The sequence below is a fragment of the Ovis canadensis genome, chromosome 24, assembly GCF_042477335.2.
Source record: "Ovis canadensis isolate MfBH-ARS-UI-01 breed Bighorn chromosome 24, ARS-UI_OviCan_v2, whole genome shotgun sequence".
In the NCBI taxonomy this organism is placed as follows: Eukaryota; Metazoa; Chordata; class Mammalia; order Artiodactyla; family Bovidae; genus Ovis; species Ovis canadensis.
Window position 1 is genome coordinate 47981159 of NC_091268.1, and position 26202 is coordinate 48007360.

The 26202-nt window shown below is 36.9% G+C and overlaps 1 protein-coding gene across 18 annotated transcripts in view; it reads right to left on the reverse strand.

The window, feature by feature from the left end:
* GTF2I (general transcription factor IIi) overlaps positions 1-26202 on the reverse strand; it is an 86657-nt gene that overhangs the window by 18829 nt on the left and 41626 nt on the right. For 4 of the 18 annotated variants that reach the window (XM_069570978.1, XM_069570987.1, XM_069570989.1 and 1 more), the window contains 8 exons: positions 23663-23722; positions 21471-21527; positions 11573-11683; positions 10117-10182; positions 8894-9077; positions 5088-5146; positions 4238-4309; positions 245-428 (listed from right to left, as the gene is read on the reverse strand). In XM_069570978.1, the coding sequence (XP_069427079.1) occupies positions 245-428; positions 4238-4309; positions 5088-5146; positions 8894-9077; positions 10117-10182; positions 11573-11683; positions 21471-21527; positions 23663-23722 (793 nt within the window). Of the gene's footprint in view, positions 1-244; positions 429-4237; positions 4310-5087; positions 5147-8893; positions 9078-10116; positions 10183-11572; positions 11684-19353; positions 19417-21470; positions 21528-23662; positions 23723-26202 lie in introns of all 18 variants that reach the window. The other 14 variants (XM_069570976.1, XM_069570983.1, XM_069570984.1 and 11 more) reach the window with 5 other exon arrangements.

The following is a 26202-nucleotide window of genomic DNA, read 5'->3' on the forward strand; positions in this document are numbered from 1 at the left end:
TGGCGCTTTTCGGTATCGATCGATGAAACAAGCCTCCCAAGGACGGAGTTTCTGTTGGACCCAATTTGGTATATCTGGTACCTGGTACTACAGAGACACCTGCTTGAAAACCGAATCTAAATGTAATACCTCAGTTTTAAATACGGGGAGCAAAGTCCAACTGGGAGGGGGGAAAGCCCATTTATATGAAATTAACTTTTCTTAAAGACAACATTAAACATGTTTCTGTAAATTATAATCCTACCTTTTGATAACAAATTTAATTCGATTGCCCACTTGAATAATTTTTTCCAGCCTTGGGATCCCATACCACGAGGGACTTCTAAAAGGAATGTTTTCCGGCAGTCCTTCCACGTAGAGGTCGTTAGGGTGTGCTTCAAATTTCTGGTAAGGTACAGCCTTAGCTTCGGTGCTCCCTAAGGCTTCAGCTTTATGAAAGAAAAGCAATTCAGAAGACTGGAGACTAAATTTTCATTGAAATTATATTTTTTAAAAAAATCCATAATAAAGGACAGGTCAACTTTTTGAAAAGCATCTTTAAAATAACCTTAACAATCACTGAGTACAAAAACAGGAACATGGGAATGTCTCTTACTATTCTGTTTCTGAATAGGCGCAGCACTGAAACTTTAAAATGTAAAAATGTAATTACTAATTCAACTTTAAAGCCACATCCAAACAGAGGTGTAACAAGGAAGAATCAATTCACAAACTACCGGCACTTACAGGTGCCCCTTGCATCCTGTGTGTCACATTCAAACCTCTCATAGTCTGGCGGGTGGAAACAGGAGTGCCTTCCCGAAGCGTCTGCACTTCTCTGACTCTCACTCTGACCTTCCTCTCAAACCCAAACGCCTTCTGCCTTAACTCCTTCCTTTCATCAGTACCAAACCGGAACGGCTCTACTATATTGTAGGGTCCCGACAGTCTAAGTAAGGAGCGTGTATTTGTGTTCTTGTTTGTTTTTTTTTAAATATTTATTCATTTATTTGGCTGCACCAGGTCTTAGCTGCGGCATGTGGGATCTCATTCCCTGACCAGGGATCAAATTTGGGACCCCGGCATTGGGAGCTGAGAGTCTTAACCACTAGACCAGCAGGGAAGTCCTGGGAGTGTGTATTTGAAAACCCAAATACAATGTAATTTAGAGCAGAGCTGTTTAAAGAAATATTACCTCTGAAAACATGGTAAAGGCTTTCACACTCACATCTGGGAGTAATATTTATTATAGTTACTCTGCTAAATATAACAATAAAGGACACAAACTTAATTCTAAAACAACTTCCTATAAAATAAAAAAGAACCAAATTGTTGGAGCTAAGAAACAGCACAAGTTACAGAAAGGGGGAAGGTCAAACGCTTTAGCATTCATCTCATCATGAACAAGGTCTCCTCTATATTTAGTAACCTTTCTGTCTCCCTAGTCATTCTGCTTAATTTTGCTTAATTTTTTCCTGAACACTGAACACTTTCTAGCATACTACATTACTCACTTGTTGCTTTGCTATGCGTATCACCCTAATCTATAAACGAATCCTTGGGGAGGGGGGAAGCATTCACTGTCTTCTGTGGGGCTGAGTTCTCAGCACCAGACACACAGGGGTTCATAGGTGCCGATCTGCAGTGTAACTTTCAGGACTTGGGTTCGATATGATGGACAGTCTTAAGTTTTCCTCTTTCCTTGCCAGGAGCCTTGAAGAAAGCAACAGTTTCGCTGGTGTCTCTCTCTCTCTGAAGTTGAAGTACAGGCCAGGAGCAGAATTTTATTGTTTGTAATTTAACAAAATATAAAGTCTTATCTATTTTTAAAATTTTTAATTGGAGGATAACTGCTTTACAATGTTGCGTTGGTTTCTGCCCTACAGCAACTCAACTCAGCCTTCAGTATAAATATATCCACTCCCTCTGAAACCTCCTTCCTCCCCCGCCATCTCACACAAACTCTTTATCTATTTTCTTAGCTCTGTATTTCCTACTGGCCCATTTTTCTTTCTGTGACTATACTACCACACGCACAGCTTTCTTCTTCCATGAGGGAAAAGTCAGCTTACTAGCAAGCACCAATGCTCTACTAGGATTGGCTGTTTCTTACAGACCAGGTTCGATTTCTAGAACTAAACGTCCTAGAGGCTAAAGTTTAAGGCTGTTCATGTAGATGCCCATTATCTATGCCAACTAGTTATGAATTAGGACAATACCATGGTGGCATCTCTAATGATAACGTTCACAATCTTCTTTCGCTAAATGGCTCGGAAATATAGTGATTTTTAAAGCGTAGATTCTTCACTGTTCCTAAGCTGATTTCTGACCAGATGCACACAGAGGTAAATCTTCATTAAGCTACCCAAATATTCATGTTGGGCAATCACGGATATGAGGGGGAAAGACTTAAATTCTGACTTTTCCTCAAGGTATTAAGAGTCTCAGGGAGCTAAACCATGTAAGTAAAACTGAAGTACACGGATTCTGAAAACAGCAAACAATTAAATGGACTAAGTTTGTAGTTGCCACTGGAACTACTCCTAAAAGCTGGTTTCCTGAGTCTATAGAAGCCAGAGCCATAAGCCACTCTCGGAAACCAGGGGAGGAGCAAGAATCTGCACCCAGGAGACTTCAACTTTTTGTGTAAAACTCACATGGTTTCTTTCACAAAACTGAGAAAAGCCCCGTGTCCTCGTGATTCTCTGTGGCACTCCTGGGCTTCCTTTGATCTTTGCAGTGTTATAATTCAGTGAGGCCCCAAGTATACTATATGACTGAAAGGCTCAGTAATTTCTCAGTAGTTTTTAATGACACTGGTCCATTCACTATCTGTTGGTCATCTGCTCAGGCACCAAGCACTGTTCTAGGAACAGCCGAGACACACAGGATGTGGGCTGTTGTACAAACTGTATTATAGTGGAAGGAAAAAGGCAGCCATTAGTCCTTTAAAAAAAATTTAAGCATGATGACATAGGGTGTGCTTCGTGGTTTATGTCAGATGAGCAGCCGGTGAAGACCGCTCCAAAGAAGACATATGTACACCGAGATCAAGGGCAGGCACCACACCTCTGCGGGAAGAGCATTCCAGAAACAAGAGTGCTGACAGTGCAGCGGTCCGAGGAGGGCACGGCCTGACAAAAGCAAAGAACAAGCAGGTGGTCCTTACAGCTGCCACCGAGTGAGCGAGCAGGAAGGCGGGCCGGCCGGGATCAGGGGCTGCGGGACTCACTCGCAGCACAGAGGGAGGCCCCGGAGCACAAACAGTGACAAGCTCCACTGTAAGTTTTCAGTGAGACTGAAAGCTGGCTGCTTTGGGAACGGCTTTGACTACAGGGAGACAGCAGTGACAAGAGAAAGATACCGATCTGCACTATGTTGCCCATGTCGAGTCAGCAGGAGGCCTTGTGGAAATGAAGAAACCAAGCGTGACTGCAGGGGGGTTGGCCTGGACGCCGGGGGGAGGGTGGTGGCTCTGGGAGGACGGGAAAGGGACGGGCTGCAGGGGGAGTCAAGGACTCGACTTGGGATGCGTGGAGCTTGAAGAGCTGCCAACCAGCTGGGTGAATACACGGGTCCACTGTGTATTCAGGGCTAGAAACCTGAATGTGAAAGTCACTATTCAATACAGACGATACACCATTTTTAAGGTAGACAGAGTGAGACCAACTGCGGAGAAAGCACAGCCAGAGGGCTGAGGACTGAGCTGTGGAGTAGCATCCAACGTGAAAAGATTGAACTTAAGGCGGGGGCTGAGGAGAGAACGAAGAGGACAGCCAGTGAGACGGAAAGAAATGCAGTGCCAGTAACGTTTCAAACTTTCCATAAGAACAGTTGAAAACGCTTAAGTAAGAAAGTGACAAAAGCTGTCATGATGATAAACCAAAGCTGAGTACTGTAACTGTTTGGAGATACGAAGCCCAGCAAGCACTGCAGACACCGCCTGCCTCCAGGACAGGGCGCCTCCGGCGGCCAAACACACTCCACTGGGCCACGCTGCTACAAGGACTCCCTGTCTGCGAACCGCTCAGTGCAGAAAAGCCTGTCCGTAGTATCAGTAACCTAGTCAAGAGGACACGGGGGTTCATCACAATGTTCTCTCCCGCTCCGCACAGGTTTAAAACTTTTCACAATATATGTTCAAAAAGCAAACAGTAAAAGCTGGAGATGGGCTATCCATGGTATCTACTTTCTTAAAAAGCAAAATTTGGAAAAATTATTCTGTTAATACTTTAGCTAGGGAGGAAATTAGACTTACCAAATTTTTTACAGAAAAGCTGATCTACCATCTTTCGTAACTTAGTGATTCTGGCATACCACTCTTCCTTGACTGTAAGAGTAACATACACAAATGCTTTAGTTTGACGACAGTAATAAAATTACCAAATATCATGAAATAAATTATTAAGTAGGCAGTATTGTTTTCCTGTTCTAAAATTACCTCTAAGATTTCATAATGTGTTTATTAAAACAGTGCTGACACTGAATGAAAAGTGTAAAAACTCACTAAACAATGACAAAATGAAAGTGTATAATTTAATAGTACTATTGCACAGGTACCATAACATGTCGTCATTAAAGCCAGGAGAGAGAGTCCATTTCACTAAAGAACAGCTAGCAGGCAGCTTCTGTTACAGTACGTTTGGGGCTATGATAATGCGGGCAGTCCTTTTATTATACCAACTGTAAGTGATAAAATTTTCATTTTATGTCCCCACCCAATGTCCTCCACTACAGAGCAAAAGCAACTAGGAGAACAAATCATGACTATATTTCCTTCAAAACACATTTAACCAACAAGTGATGATGCTCGTGGCTTTCTGTGCTAAGTCTTTAAGTTGTGGGTATCAAAATGGATGATCATTCAACTGATTAATCTCGACTAGCATAATAAACTGTTCAACACATTATGCCAGAGAAATTTCTCATCTCAATGGAGAACAGAGGATCGTCCTTTTATAGTCTACCCAGAAATGTGATGTTTACATTTATTTATAATGAGTTATTAAGAAGAAAAGGAGATTATTATTCTCGAGAATCTAGAACAATATTCCTTGTATATCATGTTCTGATTTAACATACAATTTGACATTAGACTGGAGACCTACCTCCTGAAGCTGGTTTATCAAGCTGTAAGTCTTCACGTGTTGAATTCAAAAGTTCATGCCTGAAAGGTGAGAAAAATTACTAAATATTTATCCCATCAATATTCAGCAAAAGTAGTAACTACTAGCACTTATATAATAATTCAGTTTTCAAGGCCAGATTTCAAAAGATAGCCTGGACTCCTGAGCATAATTAAATCCTAAGATATTTAAGACAATTTGGTAACTGCAAGTTGTTTCATAGTGGTCTTCATGGAACATATGTGCTCAAACACACACACACACACACACATACACAGTTAACTTGGCAAATCAAAGGTATTTTACAAAAGCAGAACACCAAAAGAATCAAACTACAAAATTTTAAATGAGATTCTTCAATTTCAGTTTAAATTCAAAATAACCTTACTTTAACTTATCTATAATCTAGCTATAAAAATCCTAAATAAATTTCAAAACTAACTGAACTAAATGTATTTCAGGATACACATGCTTTAAAAATTTTCCAAATACATAAATACTCCAAAGAATTTGCACAATCTGACTTATGTATCAGTATTTTATTGTAATATCCTCAAGTAACAGAGCAGGGGAAGGAGAGTGGGATCACAGAGAAGCATGACAATTATTAACTGTAATCTCAGAAATGCTGGAGACTAATACAGGATTAAGGTAATGGAGGAGCTGTGAAATAAAACATTTGCTGAAGTATAGAATCACCCCTCTCAATAAACAAATAGTATATGTGTATCAAGACTAACCACATTTAACATCTGGGGAAAGGGTTACTAAGTGTTTTCCAAACGTGGAAGATGGCTTCCAATAAATGAGGATATCAAAAGGACTTGAACAGAACATGCAAGGCATGAGTATCTTGTGACGAACTTGCACAAAGATTTAAATACCATATATATAGTTTTATATGCTTTAATATTAGCAACAAGCAAAATCTACACACTAATCTGCATATTTTCCTTAGTTATTAAAAAAAACTTGAAGCTTCTAACAAATTAAAAACCAAGCACTGTAAAAGAAAATGACAGTATAAGAGTTCTGAAAACTATATGCTTCTTAATATCTCAATGTGTGTTGGTGGGGGGGGTGCGGGGGCAAGGTTGTTTACGATTCCTGCCTAGGACTAGTGTCAGGGTTTTACAACAAGCCCTTTTTGTTTACCACTCAGTTTCATGAGAGACTATGAAATATTTACTTCCTCCTTCTCATTGCCATAATCCCTCATCTGTTTAAAAAAAGGAAAAAAAAAGGCGTGGGCAATCAGGTAAACTGCTGGGCTATACTGGACATATCGTGCTGGACTGCCATTATTATCATCCTTTAGAGCTTGTTCCCCATGCCCAGAAGCCTCAAATTTTAATAAGCACTGGAATCACTGGGGGCCCACATCACAGACAGGCTGGATGCAGTAGGTCTGGGCAGGATCTGCGATTCAGTGTCTCTCATAGCTTGTGGGTGATGCTGATGCTGCTAGTCTGCGTGGCTGCCTACTGCGTGGTCCCGTGTAAGCAGAGTCACACTCGACAACACTTGACTGATCATGGGAAAATGGAGGCCAAAATCTTTAAACTATCATTTGTTTGAAAGCAGAGTATCTGTTAGTAACAAGCTTCTCTGTAGAGGATAGCTCACCTATTAACTGAGGGGTCTCTTGGGTCTTTTTCATCCTTCGTTAAACTCTGTTGTTCCCTTATTTAAAACCAATGCAGAAGGAAGTCTGCTTGGTTATACTCATTGGTTAAGGTGTTTGTTAATGTTTCCACTTTCTCAACCAGAATAAAGAAAATCAACATTTCTGCAAATGACTATCCTGCTGCTGTTACTGACCTTACTATTTATAGCCCTAAGTCAGGAAAAATTAAATCAGTTATAATATGTACATAACTCAAAGACATCCATATTAGGACTTAACAATCAAAGTCATGTATAAGTGAACCTCCGCCCACCCCCGCTGAAAAGTGAGGACTACAGAATAAATCCATCGTGGTGTTCTCGTTCCCAGGCCTGCGCCTGACTGAGGAATGAGCATTTGACACAAACTGAACTAAGGAGAAGTCGGGTTTTCCTGCTCTCAGAGAAACACAGGCAGCTGGTGCCTCCCCTCAGTAGAGGTGTCTGGCTGTGATTCCTGGACCTGCTGCATCCAGACTCAGAACTAGTCTAAGGAAGCTATCAGTGTACGGAAGGAAGAATCTGGAGAGAAGCAGAAGCAGAGCCTCACTGTTCTAATCTTCCTATCTCCCAGCTAGGTGAGATAAGACGCTTACTGACAATATCAGTCCAACCTGAAGGAGGGTTTCTGTTATTTACTGCTGGAGACATCCCAACTGCTACCCAACCTCTTTTATGCTGGAATCTCTGATTTCATACATGTTTGTCTGGCTATAGAACTGAAGGTTCAACTCATTTTCACATAGAACTTGGAAAGAATGACTGAACAGTTATATCTGTTACCTCTCAAACAAAGGATATGACATCAGTATAATTTTCACTCCTTACTGTGACATGGTTTTGTTCTCTGGAACCTAGTACTTTCTGGCTTTATCCTTAGGGCACTGAAACTTCATGCAATGTGACTAGGCATATATCTTTGTTTTCTTCTCATTTATCCTGCTCCACACATTTTTTTAGGCCTGGAAAATAAATGCTATGTTGTTTTTGACACTGTCCTTCTCTTTTCACGTTAAGTTGGATGTCACATGCGTTTGAGCAAACTCCAGATGGATAGTGGACAGGGAAACCTGGTGAGCTGTAGACCACGGGGTCACAAAAAGTCGGACACGACTTAGTGACGCGACAACAAGCAGATGTCACTGGATAAGGACTCACTAGTCTTCCTCATGTCTCATGCACATAATCGTCTTTATGATTTATAATACTAACAAATCTTAGTGCAGCATTTATATTTAATAATTTCCAAAGACAAGTCGTCTCCAGGGGCTCCCATTTACAAATGCATCTAATACTCGCTTCATGTAGCTAAGAGAAAGCTTCCATACATCTACATTTGCTGAATATAGTGGTAAGTGTTCTGATAGTTTTTTAAATCTTTTATTGTAATCTTAATAAAATTTTAGTTGGTAGAAAATATGGAAATGTGTTATGTGGTTGCCATTTTTTAATGGAAGCAGATACACTTCCAAATGCTACACATACTTAAAAAAAAAAACACCTTCTTGCTACAACCCTTATGTCAGTACTAAAGAACTTATAGCATTCAGCTACTTTCTTTCTTTTCATTCTTCTATTGTTTATTTCTACAACCTACTTTATTTCCACATATGTTTTTTTTAAATTCAGACCTAAAAAATAAGACAGTCATACTTCAGTATTTTTTTTAGTATACTTAGCAAAAAACTGGAAAAGAAAATACTGGTTGTATGCCAGTCAGGTTTGGACAGGGGTTCATATTCCAAAAGCCAACTATGTCAAAACTTACACAGACACACTGAAAAGCACAAAATAAAACAACAACTTACTTTAAATATAGCCCCTAGTGGCTAGTGGGCTTCCCTGGTGGCTCAGACGGTAAAAGCATCTGCCTACAATGCGGGAGACCTGGGTTCGATCCCTGGGATGGGAAGAGCCGCTCGAGAAGGAAATGGCAACCCATTCCAGTATTCTTGCCTGGAAAATCTCATGGACAGAGGAGCCTGGCAGGCTACAGTCCATGGGGTCGCAAAGAGTTGGACACGACTGAGCGACTTCACTTCACTTCAGTGGCTAGTGAATATTTGTCAACAATATAAAAAGATGCAATAACCAAGGTCAAAGAAAAAGTTTGAGAGTCTTACTTCTTAATCACAAAACGAATCCTTTCCTTTGCAAGTAATATCCTCTCAAGGCGAGGGATTCCATAAGTAGATGGCCTTCTAAAGGGGATTCCTTCCGGAAGTCCTTCTACATAAAGATCTTCCACGTGGGACTGGAAAAGAGGGTACGGGATCGTCACAGGACCTTTGGCTTTTATAGCTTGAGCTTTAAGGGTAAAAAGAGAAAGGAAAAAATTATGAAATGACAAGGATTCAGCACAGATAGCAGAAAAGACTAATAATCGAATACACAGATATTACTCGGTAATTTTTATAACTATTTAAAAATTTCATTTATTATCAAGGCATCAAAAGAAAAACAGCACAAAAGAACTGAAAGGAAAAGAATACCAAAGATATCAGTACTTTACTTAACCCCAACTGCAAGGATATATTAACAATGTATTATCTTGAAATACTAGAGGCAGACCTTCCTTTGAAATTTTAACCACAAATGAATCCAGAAAAATATACTAGTAAATATCAGCTAGTACAAACAGCATATAATGAAGAAGTAATATTTTTAAAATATGCTTTTGTAAAAAGGATTTTTTAGTAAAATAACTGAAGAAGAACATTTCTCCGAAATGCAGAAATTCTAAGATTTGTGTATCCAAGAGCAAAATAATACAACAGGTGCAAAAAGCCAAAAGGATGGGAAGTGTTACAAATCAAAGATAATGAACAGACATTGATACCTTTATTAAACTACAAAGAGTCAGTTTGTCTAAATAATAATGGACATGTAAATGCAATTGGGTGTTACATAGTACATACAAGGTTCTTAGTGTGACAATGGAACTCAGATTAGGAGAACACCTTCCTCTCACTGAACTCAGCACTTTTCAGTGAGAAGTTCTGAGAGGTGACATGACACGATGGCTTGGACACCAGAGCTTTAAAATGCTTTGCATCAAAGTCTACAACAAATATATATAAACAAACTCTCAAATATGCAAGCTAAAAGTTAAAAGGAAATATTAGTTGACAATTAAATAAAGGAAACGCTTGTAAAGCTTTGCTCTAACCTAGAAACAAAACTTCTAAGATTTGGATAGACACCATCCACGGCCTTCTCAGGGACAGATTAAAAAAGGAAGGCACAACACTGGCAGAATGGGACTTGCTCCTGTCAGATGAACAGTCCAATGTTAATAAAAGCTCGAGAACAAAATATCACAAGAATTATTGAGTTTAAGACTTACCATACTTTCTTTCAAACAATTCTTCAACTTGTTTACGTAGATCAGTAATTCGAGCATTCCATTTCTCTGAAAATTTACAGAACAAGTTAAAACTCAATAATAAATCTCTGCTTGGGGCACTAATATGCTTTTAACATGGCCCAATATCTCAAGACTTATTTTCTATATAATATATTCTAATTTGGAACAAACTGTCCATATAATTTTACTGCTTTCCTAAGAACAGTTTTTTTTTTTAATGGTACTTAGAATTAGTCCAATAAAGATTGGAGTTAGGGGTGTTTAAAGTTTATTTTCAAAATCCTTCTTACTGAGTACTTTTTAAAAAAAAAAATCATAAATTCTGTAAAGCAGGTGGGCAGAAAAGACCCATACAATTAAACACTACAAAGTGAGGCAAAAATGAGAGAGTCTCCAAGGCTGTGCAGGAAACCTTCCAACACGTGTCAGAGTTGTATGGAAATAAGAGTTTATGCATAGCTGTAACTCATAATAGCGTGCTAAAAAACACATGCAAACTCAGCATGGGTGTGGCGCACTGCATGCGCGCTCAGCCGTGTCTGACTCTTCGTGACCCCATGGACTATAGCCCACCAGGCGCCTCTGTCCATAGAATTGTCCACAAAAGAATACTGGAGTGGGTAGCCATTTCCTTCTCCAGGAGATCTTCCCGACCCAGGGATTGAATCCATATCACTGGCATCTCCTGCATTGGCAGGTGGATTCTTTACCACTAGCGCCACCTAGGAAGCCCAGTAATTATGACTAAAGACAAGTTAAAATATATTAAAGCGCTTTTTAAAAAAATGTATACAGGTAATTGTTCTATCTATTCAAAATAAGGATCACAAACCCAATTTGCCACTAATATTTCACTTAGTCCCTTCAAATGGATACATTGTCTCCACTGGGATTTGATTAGATTAGAAGCTAGTAGTTACACTTATACCAAAATTCTATCTGGGGCTTCCCTGGTGGCCCATTCGTTGAGAATCCACCTGCCAACGCAGGGGATGTGGCTTTGATCCCTGATCCAGAAACTAAGATCCCATATGCTGCAGGGCAACTGACCCCGTGAGCCACAACTACTGAAGCCCACCAGACCCCTAGAGCCTGTGCAAGGTAACAAGAGAAGCCCATGCATTGCAACCAAGTCCCACCACAGCCAAAAGAAAACCAATCTTTAAAAAAATTATATCTGAAATTAAAAAGTGATCTAAATCTCAGACAGATAACTGAATTACTAAGTCAGTAACAGTGACTGTTAAGCCTGCCCATTCTTTTTCTTTTTTGGTGGCTGTACCATGGCTTGTGGGCTCTTAGTTCCCCGACCCAGGACTATAAACCTGGGCCCAGGCAGTGAAAGTGGTCCTAACTACTGGATCACCAGTGACTTTCCCTAACCTTCCCAGTTCTAATTAACAACGGGAGACACCACACTGAACCGGGACCTTACCGAAGTTGAACTCCCGCACTTTCCGTTTGCCGGCATTCGCAGGTTCTGTGACGGGTGGCTGGGGAGGCTCACTGCTCTTTGGTCTCTTGGCAGGTGGAGGATAGTCATCATCTTGAAAAAGAAAACCATCATCACTGGAGGGACAGGCAAAAGGAATGACAGCCACTGCCTGTAAAGGTCTCAACGTCGGAAAGACGTGGGGGATTGAAGTACGACTGGAACGTCAGTGGTTCATTTCTGTACTGCCATTTCAGCATCACTTTTCCCAGTCACATTTCCAGCTTTCCTACCCTTCTGGGAGCTGATCAAGTAAATCATCCTCATCTTCCTTTGTCTTCTTTTTTCAATTTGCTTGAAATTAGTTTGAATTAAGTCATTAGAAATTTCCTTTTCACCTAACTCCTCTCAGAGGGCTGTCAAGAATTATACTGTATTTTAAGTCTTGCATACAAAAGGTTTCAATGGAGACAGCTAAGGAAACCATACAAATATGTAAGAAAGGGGGAAGAATATGTAGCTTGAATGGAAAAATATTTAAACTTACACAATATTCAAGCACATAAAGCAGGCTAAATAACTAACTGTACAGATAACTTTCAATAAACAAAACTAAAAGAAATAAGATTACATTATTTGTGAAACAAGCATTGTTGATTCATCTGATACAATACCTATGTATGGCGATCATATACTTAAGCACAGAATATAGACCACCCAAGAAACCTGTAGTAAGATTTCTTTGTAGCTGTGACTACAACTCAACTCTGCTATGATGCTTCAGTATATCTGGTGCTAGAATTAAGGACATTGGATCAAGTAAGAAAAGCTGTCACTGTCATATTCTTCTGATCCCTGGAAAATATCGTTGGCACATGACTAAGATTTCTATTCAAACACCATCTGTAAATTATTGAAAATATCATTTTAAGAAATCTACACTTAAAATAAACATGGAATGAAGAAGATAATAATTATTGAGTTAAAGGAAACAGCAGTAACAAAGAGATACCATAAGATACAATAAATTACCCTTTTCAGGATAATTTTCATTCTAATTTTATTGCTAAACAAACAGGATCACAGAATGTTACACGACTTAACTATGTTATGAGATCATGGATATAATTCTTTAAGCTATTAAAGAATAACTAATAACTAATAGATAAGCTCTCAAAGAATAACATGAAATCCAAATTTAGCCTCATACGCCATGTTGCCTTGCACAGCAATGGGTGACTTTTATATACTCTGCATATTAATCAAGGGAATCTATGAATAAGCCTAAAATACTTAAATGTCATTCCTCTCGTAGCATCAGAGGACAGGGCACACTGATTCTCCTGTTCCCTGACTGTGGGTTCCTCCTTTATAGGCTAATAGGGACTGGTGCCACAAACCCTGTGGATACCAAAATCCACGGATGCTGACGTCACTATAAAATTAGCATATTATTCACACATAACCTATGCACATCCTCCCTTATACTTCATATCATCTCTACATTACTTATAATACCTAAGACAACGTAAGTGCTGGACAGACAGCTCCCTGGCACCTGGCTAATTCAAATTTTGTTTTTTAGAACTTGCTAAAAAAGTTGTTGTTCCCGAATACTCTTCATCCATAGTTGGTTAAAGCTTGGAGATATGGAGGGCCAACTAAAACGTCAACAGATTTCTAAAAACCTGAAATCATTTACTGACCATTCAAACCAACAGGAGAAAAAAGTATTGTGTCACTGGGGCCAGATAAAGTCATATTAGGACTTATTTACATGCTGGTAAATCTGGAAAAGGAAATGGCAACCCACTCCAGTATTCTTTCCTGAAAAATCCCAAGGATGGAGGAGCCTATAAGGCTATAGTCCATGGGGTCACAAAGAGCTGGACACAACTGAGCAACTAAGCACAGCACAGGCGCTGGTAAATGTAAACGCACTACTCTAACGGACACTGTTTCAGACAAAAGCTATCCCATAAACAACGTACGACACTATAAAAACTCTCAAGTGCTAAATTCCACTGTAGAAAAGGATATTCAGAAAAAAAAATCTGTAGTAAAGAACAATTTTAAAATGACAAACTACCAGTAAAACAAAAACTTGACTATGAAGAATCCTGGGCTCATAAGTTAGTATAAGGATTAAAACTAGTCAAAAGATTCCATAATAGGTTTGAAACTAATTATTTAATGCCCCAAGTAGATGTATTTTGGAAAACATATTAGGTATCTCTAATGTTTGGCTTCTGAAAACAGACAGACAAAATCCTTCTTTTCCAAGTTCCAAACAGATTTTTAGAAGCCAAAGAATATTTTTAGGCTAGTCTTCGAAGGATAAAGTGAAATATACTTATCTGACCTATGGATACTATTCAAGCATTTTAACTGTATTCAGTGTATTCCTTTATGAACATTAAGCAATGATAGTTAAAACAAAACAATTTTCCTTACAGGCTAATATAGCCTAAATATTTCTATAAATTGTAATTTAAAATGATTATTAATTAGATAAAATGAAAACTGATAGAGTATAAAATAAATGAAGAAACTGTAGCTTATGATGGTAACAAAATTCATCCAACTGTAATCTGAGAAGTTTGAAACTGAGGTGAAGGGGAAAGGGCAAGAGAGCTTTGCTTTTCTTTAGTGTCCAACAACCACATTTCTTCAATCAGATTAACTTACTTTAAAACAAAAGGATTTAACGGTATAAATATATTTTATAAAAATAACCTCCTTGACCATAACTAGAAAAAAGACACATCTAGGAGAGTGTTTTTTAACAAGTTAGCAAATGATTTAACAAAGACTGTAAAACATTAAAAAGCGTTTATCTCTCGAGACAATAATGAAGTCAATCTATTAAATGTGAACAGGTGAAGTTATTTGTGATAATAAAATACCACAACATAAATTCTATTAAAAGACTAACCCATTTCATATACTCACTATGTAATTATAAAGTGTTTTAATTTATATGAAATATGGAATTACGTCAAGAAGAGCTATGAACTCAAACACACCTATTTTTTTTCTCCACTACTGCAGCAAAACACTCTGATTCTGGGAAAGCATGAGGAAACGTTACTCTTGACCTCACAATTCATTTCACAGAGGATTAAAATTATTTCTTTGTCGCAGAAATCTGTCTGCCTCTAACAATCAGTTTAGCAGGGAGCACTGTTTTCTAATTATCATGGCGCTTCCACATTATAAACAATCACATTTGTATTAAAAAAAAAAAAAAACCACGCATCTCTGGATGCTTCAGATTTAAGCCCAAACTAAAAATGTTTATATCTTCAAAACTAGAAGCTTATAAAATGAATTTCAAGGTATTTTAGCATGCAAAAGCTGCAGATGAGTGAAGACTATGCTATGCCGCAGCGCTAAAAACAAGCCTCCCACCCCATGAAGAAAGGGCAGGGATAGTCCCCAAGTCAAAATTTCTATCGAGAAAAACCTGGTTTTCCTTTTTGCAACATACTACTTACAGATATGCCCATAAATAACACAGAAATCAGAGCTCAAATGTGTTACTGAATTTATCTAATTATTGATGAATGCATTAACATACAAGAACTTTTTTTATACTTATTTTTTCAACAAGATCAAATTGGTCATTTTATCAAATAATCTGACACCTATTCAAACTCAAAGAAATGAAAGAACTCAGGTACTCTCTCCCCTGAAATTACTTGGAGCTATTAATTACCCTCCACGTTTCAAATTAATAAATGGCATTTTTCACCCACGGATCCAGGTCCTAACGCCTCCAAAAGTCCAATTTTTATATAATAATTGGATGTCAACTAAGTGATTTGTTAGCAACTGTAAAATTAAAAACAAAATATTCAAATGATAACATACTCAATTATATAGATTCTACAAACTCTCAAGTAACATTTATAAGAATAATTAAATAACAACCAATCAAAACAACTGCTCTATCTTCAGAAACACCCAGAATTCAATCACTCCTTGTTGCCACTGTCACCAGGCAATTCTAAAGCATCTCCCTGAGTAACTGTAACCGCTTTGCTTCCGTTATCACCTGCTCTCTCAGTCTTTACAGCGGCCCTGTTTCTTCAAAAAGAAAGGATTTACTACTTCCTTGTTCGAAACCCTCCAATGGACTTTCCTATCTTGTTCATTCCAAAATCTTTAACACTTATTCCAGCCTTCAGTACATACAAGGGGTCTGATATTTGTGGACTGATAAATGAACGTTTGAATAGCACAATCCTGAAAATTATGTGCGACAGTCAAATTTTTCTAAATTTCACAAAAAAAGAAGGATACCATCAGAGGATGAAATCCACTACTGAAACCCTAAAACAGTGTTATCCAAAGAGTAGTCCATGTGTATATATATGAGGTGTTATGAACTGCATTCCTATGTGTAAATATTTATGTAATTAATTTATTTCCTGAAGAAAACCTTAAATTTCAAGGAGTTTTACTTAAGACATGAAATTTTAAAAATTGTAAAAAAAAGACATGAAACCCTTTCAATCTATTTAAAAGCAATCTGAAGACAAATAATAATAATCAGGGGGTTATGCCTCAGCCAAATAAACACATGTGAACGGCTCAAGTTGGGGAAAAATGTTTGAAAGCGAACTGCATATAAGGTAACTCTTTTAAAGCAAAATACTTTCCATTTTAAGCTCATTCATGACAGCCAGACTTCAGATAATTCTGGGGCAAGATTTTCTCTGCCCTTATCAAACACATGCCTAAGCCAAAGTCCTGACAACAGTCTGATTTTACCCAAAAATGAAGTCATGGTGTTTATGAAATCAAGGCAGGCATAGCCACATAACTCTAAGGGCCGTTTCCCAAACCGAGGTCACAGAGGTTCCACATGTGCACCACTGACTTCAATAACACACGGATCACCAAAAAGGGAAGGGAAGCCTAGCACGCTGCAGTTCATGGGGTTGCGAAGAGTCAGACATAACTGAGACTGAACAACAACAAATGAAGAGCAGATCTCCGCTCAGGGGACTGTTTCTTGCAGGATAACATGTCTGCATCAGTCTCAATCAGACCCTTCATAACACAGTCACATAATGGCAAATAAAGATACCAAGGTTAATGTGGAAAATCTTACAAAGCTCACTTGAAGACTAAGTTTCTTTTTTCTTTTCTATAAACTTTTTGGAAAATGCAGGAATATACAATAGGAGAAAACGAAAGTCACCACCATGCAAGCAGGATTATCTTATTTCTTTTCAAGTACAAGGATTTTCCTAAAGAAAACTAACACAGTCCTCTAGGCACACTTCTCCTTTTAAAGATGCCTTATTCGGGAAAGGAGGCTCCTACCCCCACCCCACTACTAAGCGTATTACATACACTAGAGGTCTTTTTTCAGATCTCTTATATGTTTTAAAAGTTACCATTTCAATGTATATTTTTCTAATATTAGAATGTATCGAAATTTAACTTTCTAACCATGGATATTTTTCTAGTTTCTACCATCTATACTCATCTTTCTAGAAAAAAAAATACAATGTACTTATCAAAAAGATGTGGATGTGAGTTCTCATTTGACCTTCCTTGTTAGTATCACAGACTTAAAATTTATCTTCCATAATATACGGATAACAATTTATTAACAATTTAATTAGAGTTGGTATATAGCTTGTTTGTGAGCATATATCCCATGGAAAATGTTACTAGGAAAAGTAATTACTTTACACAGACCTGGTATTTCTCTGGTCTTCTGAACATAAAGCAGCAGCCTCAATAGCAAAATTCTACTATTGGAAAATATGGATGATAAATCAACATTTTGGTACTATGTCTTAGTTTAAAAGAAATGGGATTTATCATTCCCTTCAAAGAATGAAAACTGAAAAGATTGACACACGTTTCAGGTTTGTAAGCTATTGATTTCTTAATTATTTTGATATCCCTTTAAAGGTTTACACTATGGAAAGCAAGTGTTTATTTTCTAAGCAATTCTAATATAGCCTTTATGGGTTTCAAGGTTTAAGATAAATCAAGTGTGGTTACTAGTCCTATTTTAAAGGTTTATGCTAATAATTTTATAAAATATTTATTTGCCTGCGCCAGATCTTAGTTGCAGCATGTCGGATCTAGTTCCCTGACCTGGGATTGAACTCGGATCTACTGCATTGAGAGTGCTCAGTCTTAGCCACTGGACCAACAGGGGAGTCCCTATGCTAATAATTTTAATCATCATCTGCTTTTCTTATCTCTACAGGAAGGGAAAGGTTCTGAGTATTTATAATATCTAGATTTTAACTTATAATTTTAATTTATAATATCTAGATATTATATAATCTAGATTTTCTTCTCACAGTTGAGCTTCTAATTTAAAGTCAATTATTAAGGACTTCCCTGGCGGTCCAGGGGTTAAAACTTCACACTTCCTCTGCAGCGGTGGGGAGGAGGGCGCTGATTCAATCCCTGGTTAGGGAACTAAGATCCTACAAACTGCCTGGTGTGGCCAATGAATAAACGAATGAATGACTAAATGAATAAATTAAATTATTAAATGCTAGACTAGAAACAATTCAAAACAATTTTAGGTTAGTAAAATTATGCTAATGATAAAATGTGTATATTAAATTAACTGAGATGTCAACATGCAAAGTAGGAGAAAATTTCTGATACTGGGCGAAAGCTACCAATCAGCTTATATGAAGACAAACATTTTCAGTAGTCTGAAATAGCCAAACACTATAAATAACCAGTGGACACCAGGAAAAGACAGGTTATTATAAACAAAGAAGAAAAGGAGAGACAGAGATGGCAAACCAAGACAGGTTATGCAGCAGCTAAAAAAAAATAGTGAAGTACCAAGATGTAAAGTTATGAGAAAAACACTATGGGAAATGTGATATATGTGTATTTCACTTGCTCATTATAAAGCTGTACACTGAAAACACCTACTAATTTTTGCCAAACTAAATGTATGTGTACATATCTAACTTATTTTTAGATGTCACAATAAAGTGACATCCACCACTGAGTAGAGAGACACTGGAGCAGGGCGGGGGTTAAGATTTTTGCTTTAGAAAAGAATTACTTTGAGGAGAAAAAAAAAACTCATAGGAGTCATATGAGATAACTTAAAAGGAAAAAAATCAATACACTTAATAATTATGAAATATAAGGCATGCTCCTGTTATTAATTAGCTGAATCTTTAAATAATGCAGGACACACTGGCTCATCTGAATTCATGTGCTATCTCTGAAGAAGAAACTCGGTCTGAAGCAACTTGATATAGATTAGTTTAGAATATTTTTATAGCTGCTGCTTCAAAAGTTTTGAAGGACACATTATATGTTAGCATTTTAAGGGGAAAACTTGCTTTAGAAATTGAACTATCAATACTTTCTCCTCCACTTCACTAAGGCTGACAACCGGGGTCCCAGTACTAAGTAAGGCTCCTATGCCACAGCTCAGTAATAGGTTATAAATCTATTTCTGTGTGCACCCGGTCTGGTCATAGTTTTCTCTTTTTAAAAATTCTCTGTTTCCCAATGGTAGAAAGTACCAGTATATAGCCTGGTCCACCACTCATCTTCACAGCTGACTTTTGCTGTCTAAAACTCCCAAAGCATTGGTTATGCTGTGGGATGTGGTTACTTTAGTCACACATACACATATATGCTTCCATTTTTTTTTTCCCACAAGTTTCCTTTAAAAAATGAATGAAATGCATACTTGGCAATGTGAATGTGACAAATAATTTTTATGACCAGAAGTACACTTTTGGAATCAAGGCTTTTAGGTAACTAACCTTCAATAGTCACCTCAACTTCGGGGTCCTCACTTGTTTCTGAAGGGACATGTTGAGTAGAATCTTGAAAAAAATAAAATTCTAAAATGACATTCATTATAAAGCACTTTCTATTATGTTCCAACATTTTACGGATTTGATATTCCAAAAGCAGCCTACCATAAAATTTTACTGTCATTTGAATTCACCTCATACTTGTTAAATGAAAATCTCTGACCCTTTTAAACAGGGAGAAGAGAAAACAGAAAGTAGAGAAACTCTGGAAAACTATTAGACAATACCAAGTTACCTGCATTAAAGGACTCAAACTTTTTAGAGGAGTAAGATTATAATGAAGTTAAAATTATTTTCCTGCTGTAACTAGAAGGTGCTAGGATATAAACAAAGGCTTTATTATGTAAAAAAAAAAAAAAAGCTATTTCTCCTTCTTTCAGAAATACCAGGAGTGGCTTATATTGTTAAATAAAACCATGTTTTTGCGGTGGGAACCTTCATATCAAAACAGTGACTACTATAACAAATACAGACAGGAGGACTGTATCACCTGACTAACTTTGCATGTAACGTACTTTATAAAATTAAATATTTGTGTTACTACATAAAACAAATGTACATCAGAATGTTAGTGTTGGAAGCTCAGCTAGAGAGTATCTTTATCAACTCTCCTTTCATTTTGCAAAGGTTGAGAGATTAATTGATTTGCCAAAGATTATGTTCACTTGTTAGTAGAAGAATAAAGACTAGAACCTAACTTCAACTCTATTAACACTGCAATATGACAATAAAAATTTCCTCAAAAATAAAGTGATTCAAAGCCTAATATCTAAATCACATTGCCCAGTGAACACCAGTATGATTCATCTTGTAATCAGGTTATTTCCTTGTTGTAAATACTGCCTATCTAAAACAGGATTTTGTTACAGAGGAAATATCTAATTACCTCCACACAGTAAAAGAAAACAAACCAAAAAAAAAATTCACCAACACCATCATCTATTAAAAAAATTCAACAAGAAATTTAAAATATTATTTTAAATGAGTATCTCAGTATTTCTGTAAGAAATGTATTCCACTGAAGTGAAGTGAAGTCGCTCAGTCGTGTCCGACTCTTTGCGACCCCATGGACTGTAGCCTACAAGCCTTCTCCGTCCATGGGATTTTCCAGGCGAGAGTACCGGAGTGGAGTGCCTTTCCCTTCTCCAGGGGATCTGCCTGACCCAGGGATCGAACACAGGTCTCCCGCAATGCGGGCAGATGCTTTACCCTCTGAGCCACCCAGGAGGCCCATTAGAATACTCCAATTCTAAATCTGAATTTAGAAAGATCAGTCAACTTTCCAAAGACCTTTGGAACTCCTGCCACTCAAAGAGGGTAAAATATCAAATTATGGATTTAAAAAAAATAAAAAAGCAAATATAAAGAATAAAAAGGTACAGAATAGACTCCTTTTTTAGTCTTAAAAAAATTAGGCTTGACATGACCAGCTTATATGAGAAATAATAATTCCAAAATAAGATCCAGTTGCCTTACCACTTATTTTCCTTGGGAGAAACCTACAAAAATTCTTTTGGAACTATCTGAACAGTTTACAAATTAGGAAGCCATTCTTCATGATAACGGTTTAACTCAAGATTCCAATAACTTAAAAAGCTGTAGCTGAATATTCATTCAATCCTACAATCAAAGGAGGATGGCTGGTTAACAAAGCAGTTCCACGGGGTGGCTGTAGGTATAAGAATGAGCAGCTAGATCATCTCTCTTTTAGTAATCTTATGTAGACGACATTACCCTAATATGAACAGAGCCAGTAATAATTGAAATTTTAAATATTAAAACCATTCTTTCCAAATATGGCATAAGATGACCAAGAAAAAACGGGCAACGTTTTGCATCATGAAGAATTTTACTTACCACTTAAATTTTAGTCCCCACATGCTTTATTATTCAATACAGTAAAAGAGGGATAACATCTTTAGGGCTAAAAGAAAACACCCGTTAGCTAAGAAGGTACACCATAACAATCATTTTATTTCCAAATAAGGCTTTAAGGATAGTATTCCCTGTAGTACAGAACAACACAATATAAATACAGCAAAGTAAAAATTCCCAAATCTAACCTTCTGCTGGTACTTCCATTTCTGTTCCTTCATTGCCCTCTGAAGAATGATGGCTTCCTAAAAAGAAGATAAGCCCATATAATAAACCAATAAAGACTGACGCTGGGAGAAGAGAAACTAGGTAACAATGCAAATAAAAACACAAATACAAGCTGATTCTTTTAACTTCTTAGCAGTTAATTCAAACAATATTATCTAATTCAGAAAAACATGTTAACACTTCTGTATGAAAACTCAAAGAATTATTTTAAAATGCAAACATGTAGAGTAGACCTAAGTAGGTTTGGGGATTTAATATTAGTTACTACACGATATAATTACTGATTGATATTCGAATTTGAGAACTAGAATAATATGTTTCAGAGTGCCAAGCTCATCTGCCATTGATGCACTTACACAAAAACACACATCAGAGTCAGTTCTGTCTTTGCTCGTAACACTCTATCAAGTCGAGAAACACAAGTTCAGGTTTGGCTGTGAAACGTTTCCTGCTTTCCATTTGTACTATAGTGGAAGCTATGGAAACTAAATCCCCATTATTTAATCAAAGTTGCACTTAAAGGAAATGCAGAAGTTAAAACTTAAGATACTACCTTTAGTCTCAAAAGCATTTTAATTCAGGTAATATAATCTGCCTGCTTCTACAAACTGGAACATAAAGCAATGTATCAGGTTAGGCATTCAACAGTGAACAGGCTCATCCTACTGGAGAAACTTTACTCATAAACAGGAAAGAAGTCATCTAAAACCCAAGAGAGCCAATTAGGTTAAGTGCCCAAACTTCCCCGGACTATTGATCCTCTGTCCTTAAATGTCTGAGGTACTAACATCGAGAAGATTGAAAATCACTGCATTCGTGTAGAAATTAAAATGTATTACCCATAGGGAAGAATGAAGCAAGGGGGCAGGAGGAAACATCAGGTCTATTTTGTCATCCACTGATAACTAATTTAAGAAACTATACTAAAGGTAACCCCCACCCCCGGACACAGGTTTTATACACTTTTATCTTGATTTTTAAAGAGCACTGACTACAGTTTAAAAAAACTGTCATTCAGTGCCTAGCACCTCCAAATTTAAAGTACCATGCTAAGACCAAAAATTTAGGGTTTTCCATGTCTAATTTTATGGCGCTCTAATTATCTTGGGATTCTTTTCCATTTATTTTATGTTCTGAAAACTCACCTGAGCTCAAAACAACAGGTAAATCTATAAATCTATAGCCAAGAATTATTCTTAACTCCTTAAATTATGCTTTCTCAACACACGGCTCCCCTCTACCCATTAAACATTAACATTTGAATTTATGGAGCACTGGATTCTTTGACTGTAATGCCAAAGAAAACAAAAATGTGAGGTCAAAACAAGGAGAGATAATGGAGAAAGGACCAGTACTTAAAAAGGGAAGGCTGGCTAAGAATAACTAAGGTGATATTCCATCAGGTCATAACACCATAACAGTCCATGTAAAGGATGATTCTGTGCATACTTTTTGTTCTCTCCAAATGTAATTCAAGCAATTACATTTATATTAAAAGTAGAGCTAAAGAAAAGACATCTTGGGACTTTCCTGGCGGTCCAGTGGTTAATACTCTGTGCTCCCAATGCGTGGGTTCAATCCTGGTAGGGGAACTAGGACCCCACATGCTGCTAAGTGCAGTCAAAGAAGAAAAAAGAATGAAATCTAATGCACTCAAAGCCGGAATAAGCAGAGGTGAAGTAAAGCCATCACAAACAGCCTATGGTCATCAAGGGAGGGAACACTACACAGAAATTCCCCAAAAGACATTCAATCAATAAAATTAGGGATTTACAAATGATATCTTACAATCTTTCTAAACATTAAGTATCAACATGACCTTACTGATATTTACATTACTAACTATACAATATAAGCCTTATTTCTGACTATTCTGATATAAGGTATAAATGTGTACTTTACCTTAAATATGAAAGTGTGTCATGTACCCATTTCGAGATTCATTACTAGATTCACAAAAGGGAAAATTGGTTTTCAAAAATTGTTGCTTGTGAAGTTCATTTATGTTTCAAAAAAAAAAAAGGCCAATACATTTCCTTTTCCATTTAGAAAAGTAATAATACAGATATAAATACAAAAACACAGTCTGTCCAGTATAAAGAAACATTACATAAGAACATTATGTGGGAAAATGGAAGTGAAAAAGTTATACCTTGCAAAGACTTCGAAAGGGGGAGTTTGTCATCAACATCATCAGTTTCAGAAGGGCCTGCTTTGGGACACAAAGATAACACTTCAAAACGAATCCCAAAAATAGATTTTGGGTCACTTCAGCAAACAAATTTGGGTGAGAGATATGGAATACTACAGCCTTTTCATGGGTTAAAAAAAAAGCGAAAAAAAAAAAAAAGACTGACAAATGAACGGTGTCAATTTATGGTCTTAGTGAATGGGAAAAGTGTACTCAGATAAAGCCATATACAGATAGTCAAAAGAAATTTTGAAAATGTCTAGATATGAATTGAATGGGAATGAAATGTCTAAAACGGTGGATATGGGTCATGTTCGTGACAGCAAACTGTAACTTTTACTTCATATAGGTTACAAGCACAGATATATCTTACAAGGTGCATTTGTTTCTTCCTTGACAAATATTTGTCTTAATGCTTTGCCATACTAAAGAAAAATGCAGAATCAAATTGTTATACCTTCCTTAGAATCTCTAAAATCATGCAATTAACCTATCAATAAGCTTGAAACTCCACTGAAATAGAAGTATGACAATTATTAATTCAAAAATCCTTTCTCTACAGATCCATAAAAATTTAATAACATGATTTTCCCCAATAATTAATATACAATGTATTTTGTCTTAATTAAACCTTCACAGACTGCTATAGATACTGACAACACACTTGCATGTATTATGCTTTTAGTGACAGTAATAGATTTAAAAGAGAACACAACATTGTGTTCTCAACATCTACTTAACATAAACATGTTCATATCTGAAATAAATACAAACCACTTCACTTTCTCTGAATATTTTTTGGAAAACATCCGAAGACTTTTTAAAGGCTTTGCAAATGCATGAGGAATTTCATGAAGAGGCACAAAAGTATACATTATAAGTGAAGGATATAGCATAGAAAATAATTTCACAGGAAACAGAAAAATTATTTATATTTCGAGTCTCAATGAAAGACCTGACTTCAAATGCCAGATTCACTGCTTCCTAGTCACGTAATCGAGGTTTAAAATATACAGAAAAAATGTATTGTATGACAGCAAAATATATTGACTTCACAATACTGCTGTCGCTGCTCTTCCACAAGTCTAGCTTATATATCATTATCAATATTGTTCTGCTCTAAATTATTTAATAAGGTCCTCTTTAAGCCAAAGTATATTTCTTAGGATTCCCATGGTATAGGATTTCTATTTTAAATAACATGTTTATTATTGATTTCTAATTAATTACAATATTTTCTGGCAATTTCTCAAGGCTATCCATAAGCAATTATAAAGTTTATTTTTTGTAAAAGTTCCATATTTTGTAAATAAACATTTATTTGCTGGGTATGGAATTCTGGATATACATGAACTGGCTTATGTTCATCAACTGCAGAGTTCAAATACTCTACTTTATAAGCATCGTCATTTGTTAAAATCTCCCATATGACTGTATTCACAAATTTATCAACTACATCAAATTGAATCAATTTTTTACTTTGACTTTTGAGGCTACATTTTTAGGTAATAAAAGTTAATGATTATTCTATCAACTTAGTAATTTATTAGTATATTGATTATATAGTCTTCCTCTTTGTACTTATGTTTTTCTTTTTTTGGCCTCAAATTGTTATTACTAAACTTGGTTTCTTTTGGTTAATATTTGCCCAGCTACCTTCACATATCACTATACTATCAAATTATGTTAATTTTAGGCACGTTTTAATAGCACATGACTTGGACTTTCTTTGTCATTAAATGAGTCACACACGCACCCTCACAACTTGAGGAGTGTCTACCCGTTTTTGCAGACAAATCACGCTTTCCCAGTGCTCACATCTGAGCCATCTTAGAAGGAGACTGATAGGTACATAGAGACGTGTCCAAGTCTATTTTAGAATTCCAAAAGTTTCACAGAAAACATGAATGGTTTTAAAGTACAAGAATGAACAAATCAACTGTAGTATAATCACATATGTAACTACTGCAATGACAGTATTACATCAGTACGTGGGACTTCCCTGGTAGTCCAGTGGGAATCTGCCTGCCCGTGCAGGGGACCCGGGTTCGATCCCTGGTCCAGGAAGATCCCACTCGGCGCGGGGCAACTAAGCCTGTGTGCCACAACTACTGAGCCCGTGTGCCTAGAGCCGGTGCTACGCAACAAGAGGAGCCACAGCAATGAGAAGCCAGCACGCTGCAAGTCTGTGCTCGCCGTAACTAGAGCAAGCCTGCGTGCAGCAGTCAAGACCTAGTGCAGCCAAAAACAAATAAAGGAAATAAGCCAGTCATTAAAAAAGGACAAATACTAAAAAAAAAAAAAGAAAAACACCCACAACCTGTTCCTGACAAAAATAGGTACATCTCAAAAACCTGTACTGATACAGGAGAACACATAAAACACATATAGAGAATGATGCCATTTGTGCCAAAGTTAAAACCTGAGAAAAAACATAAAATATTATGTGTATGCCTGGATACACATCCAAAGATGTTCTGTGGAACTGTATACTCATTTAA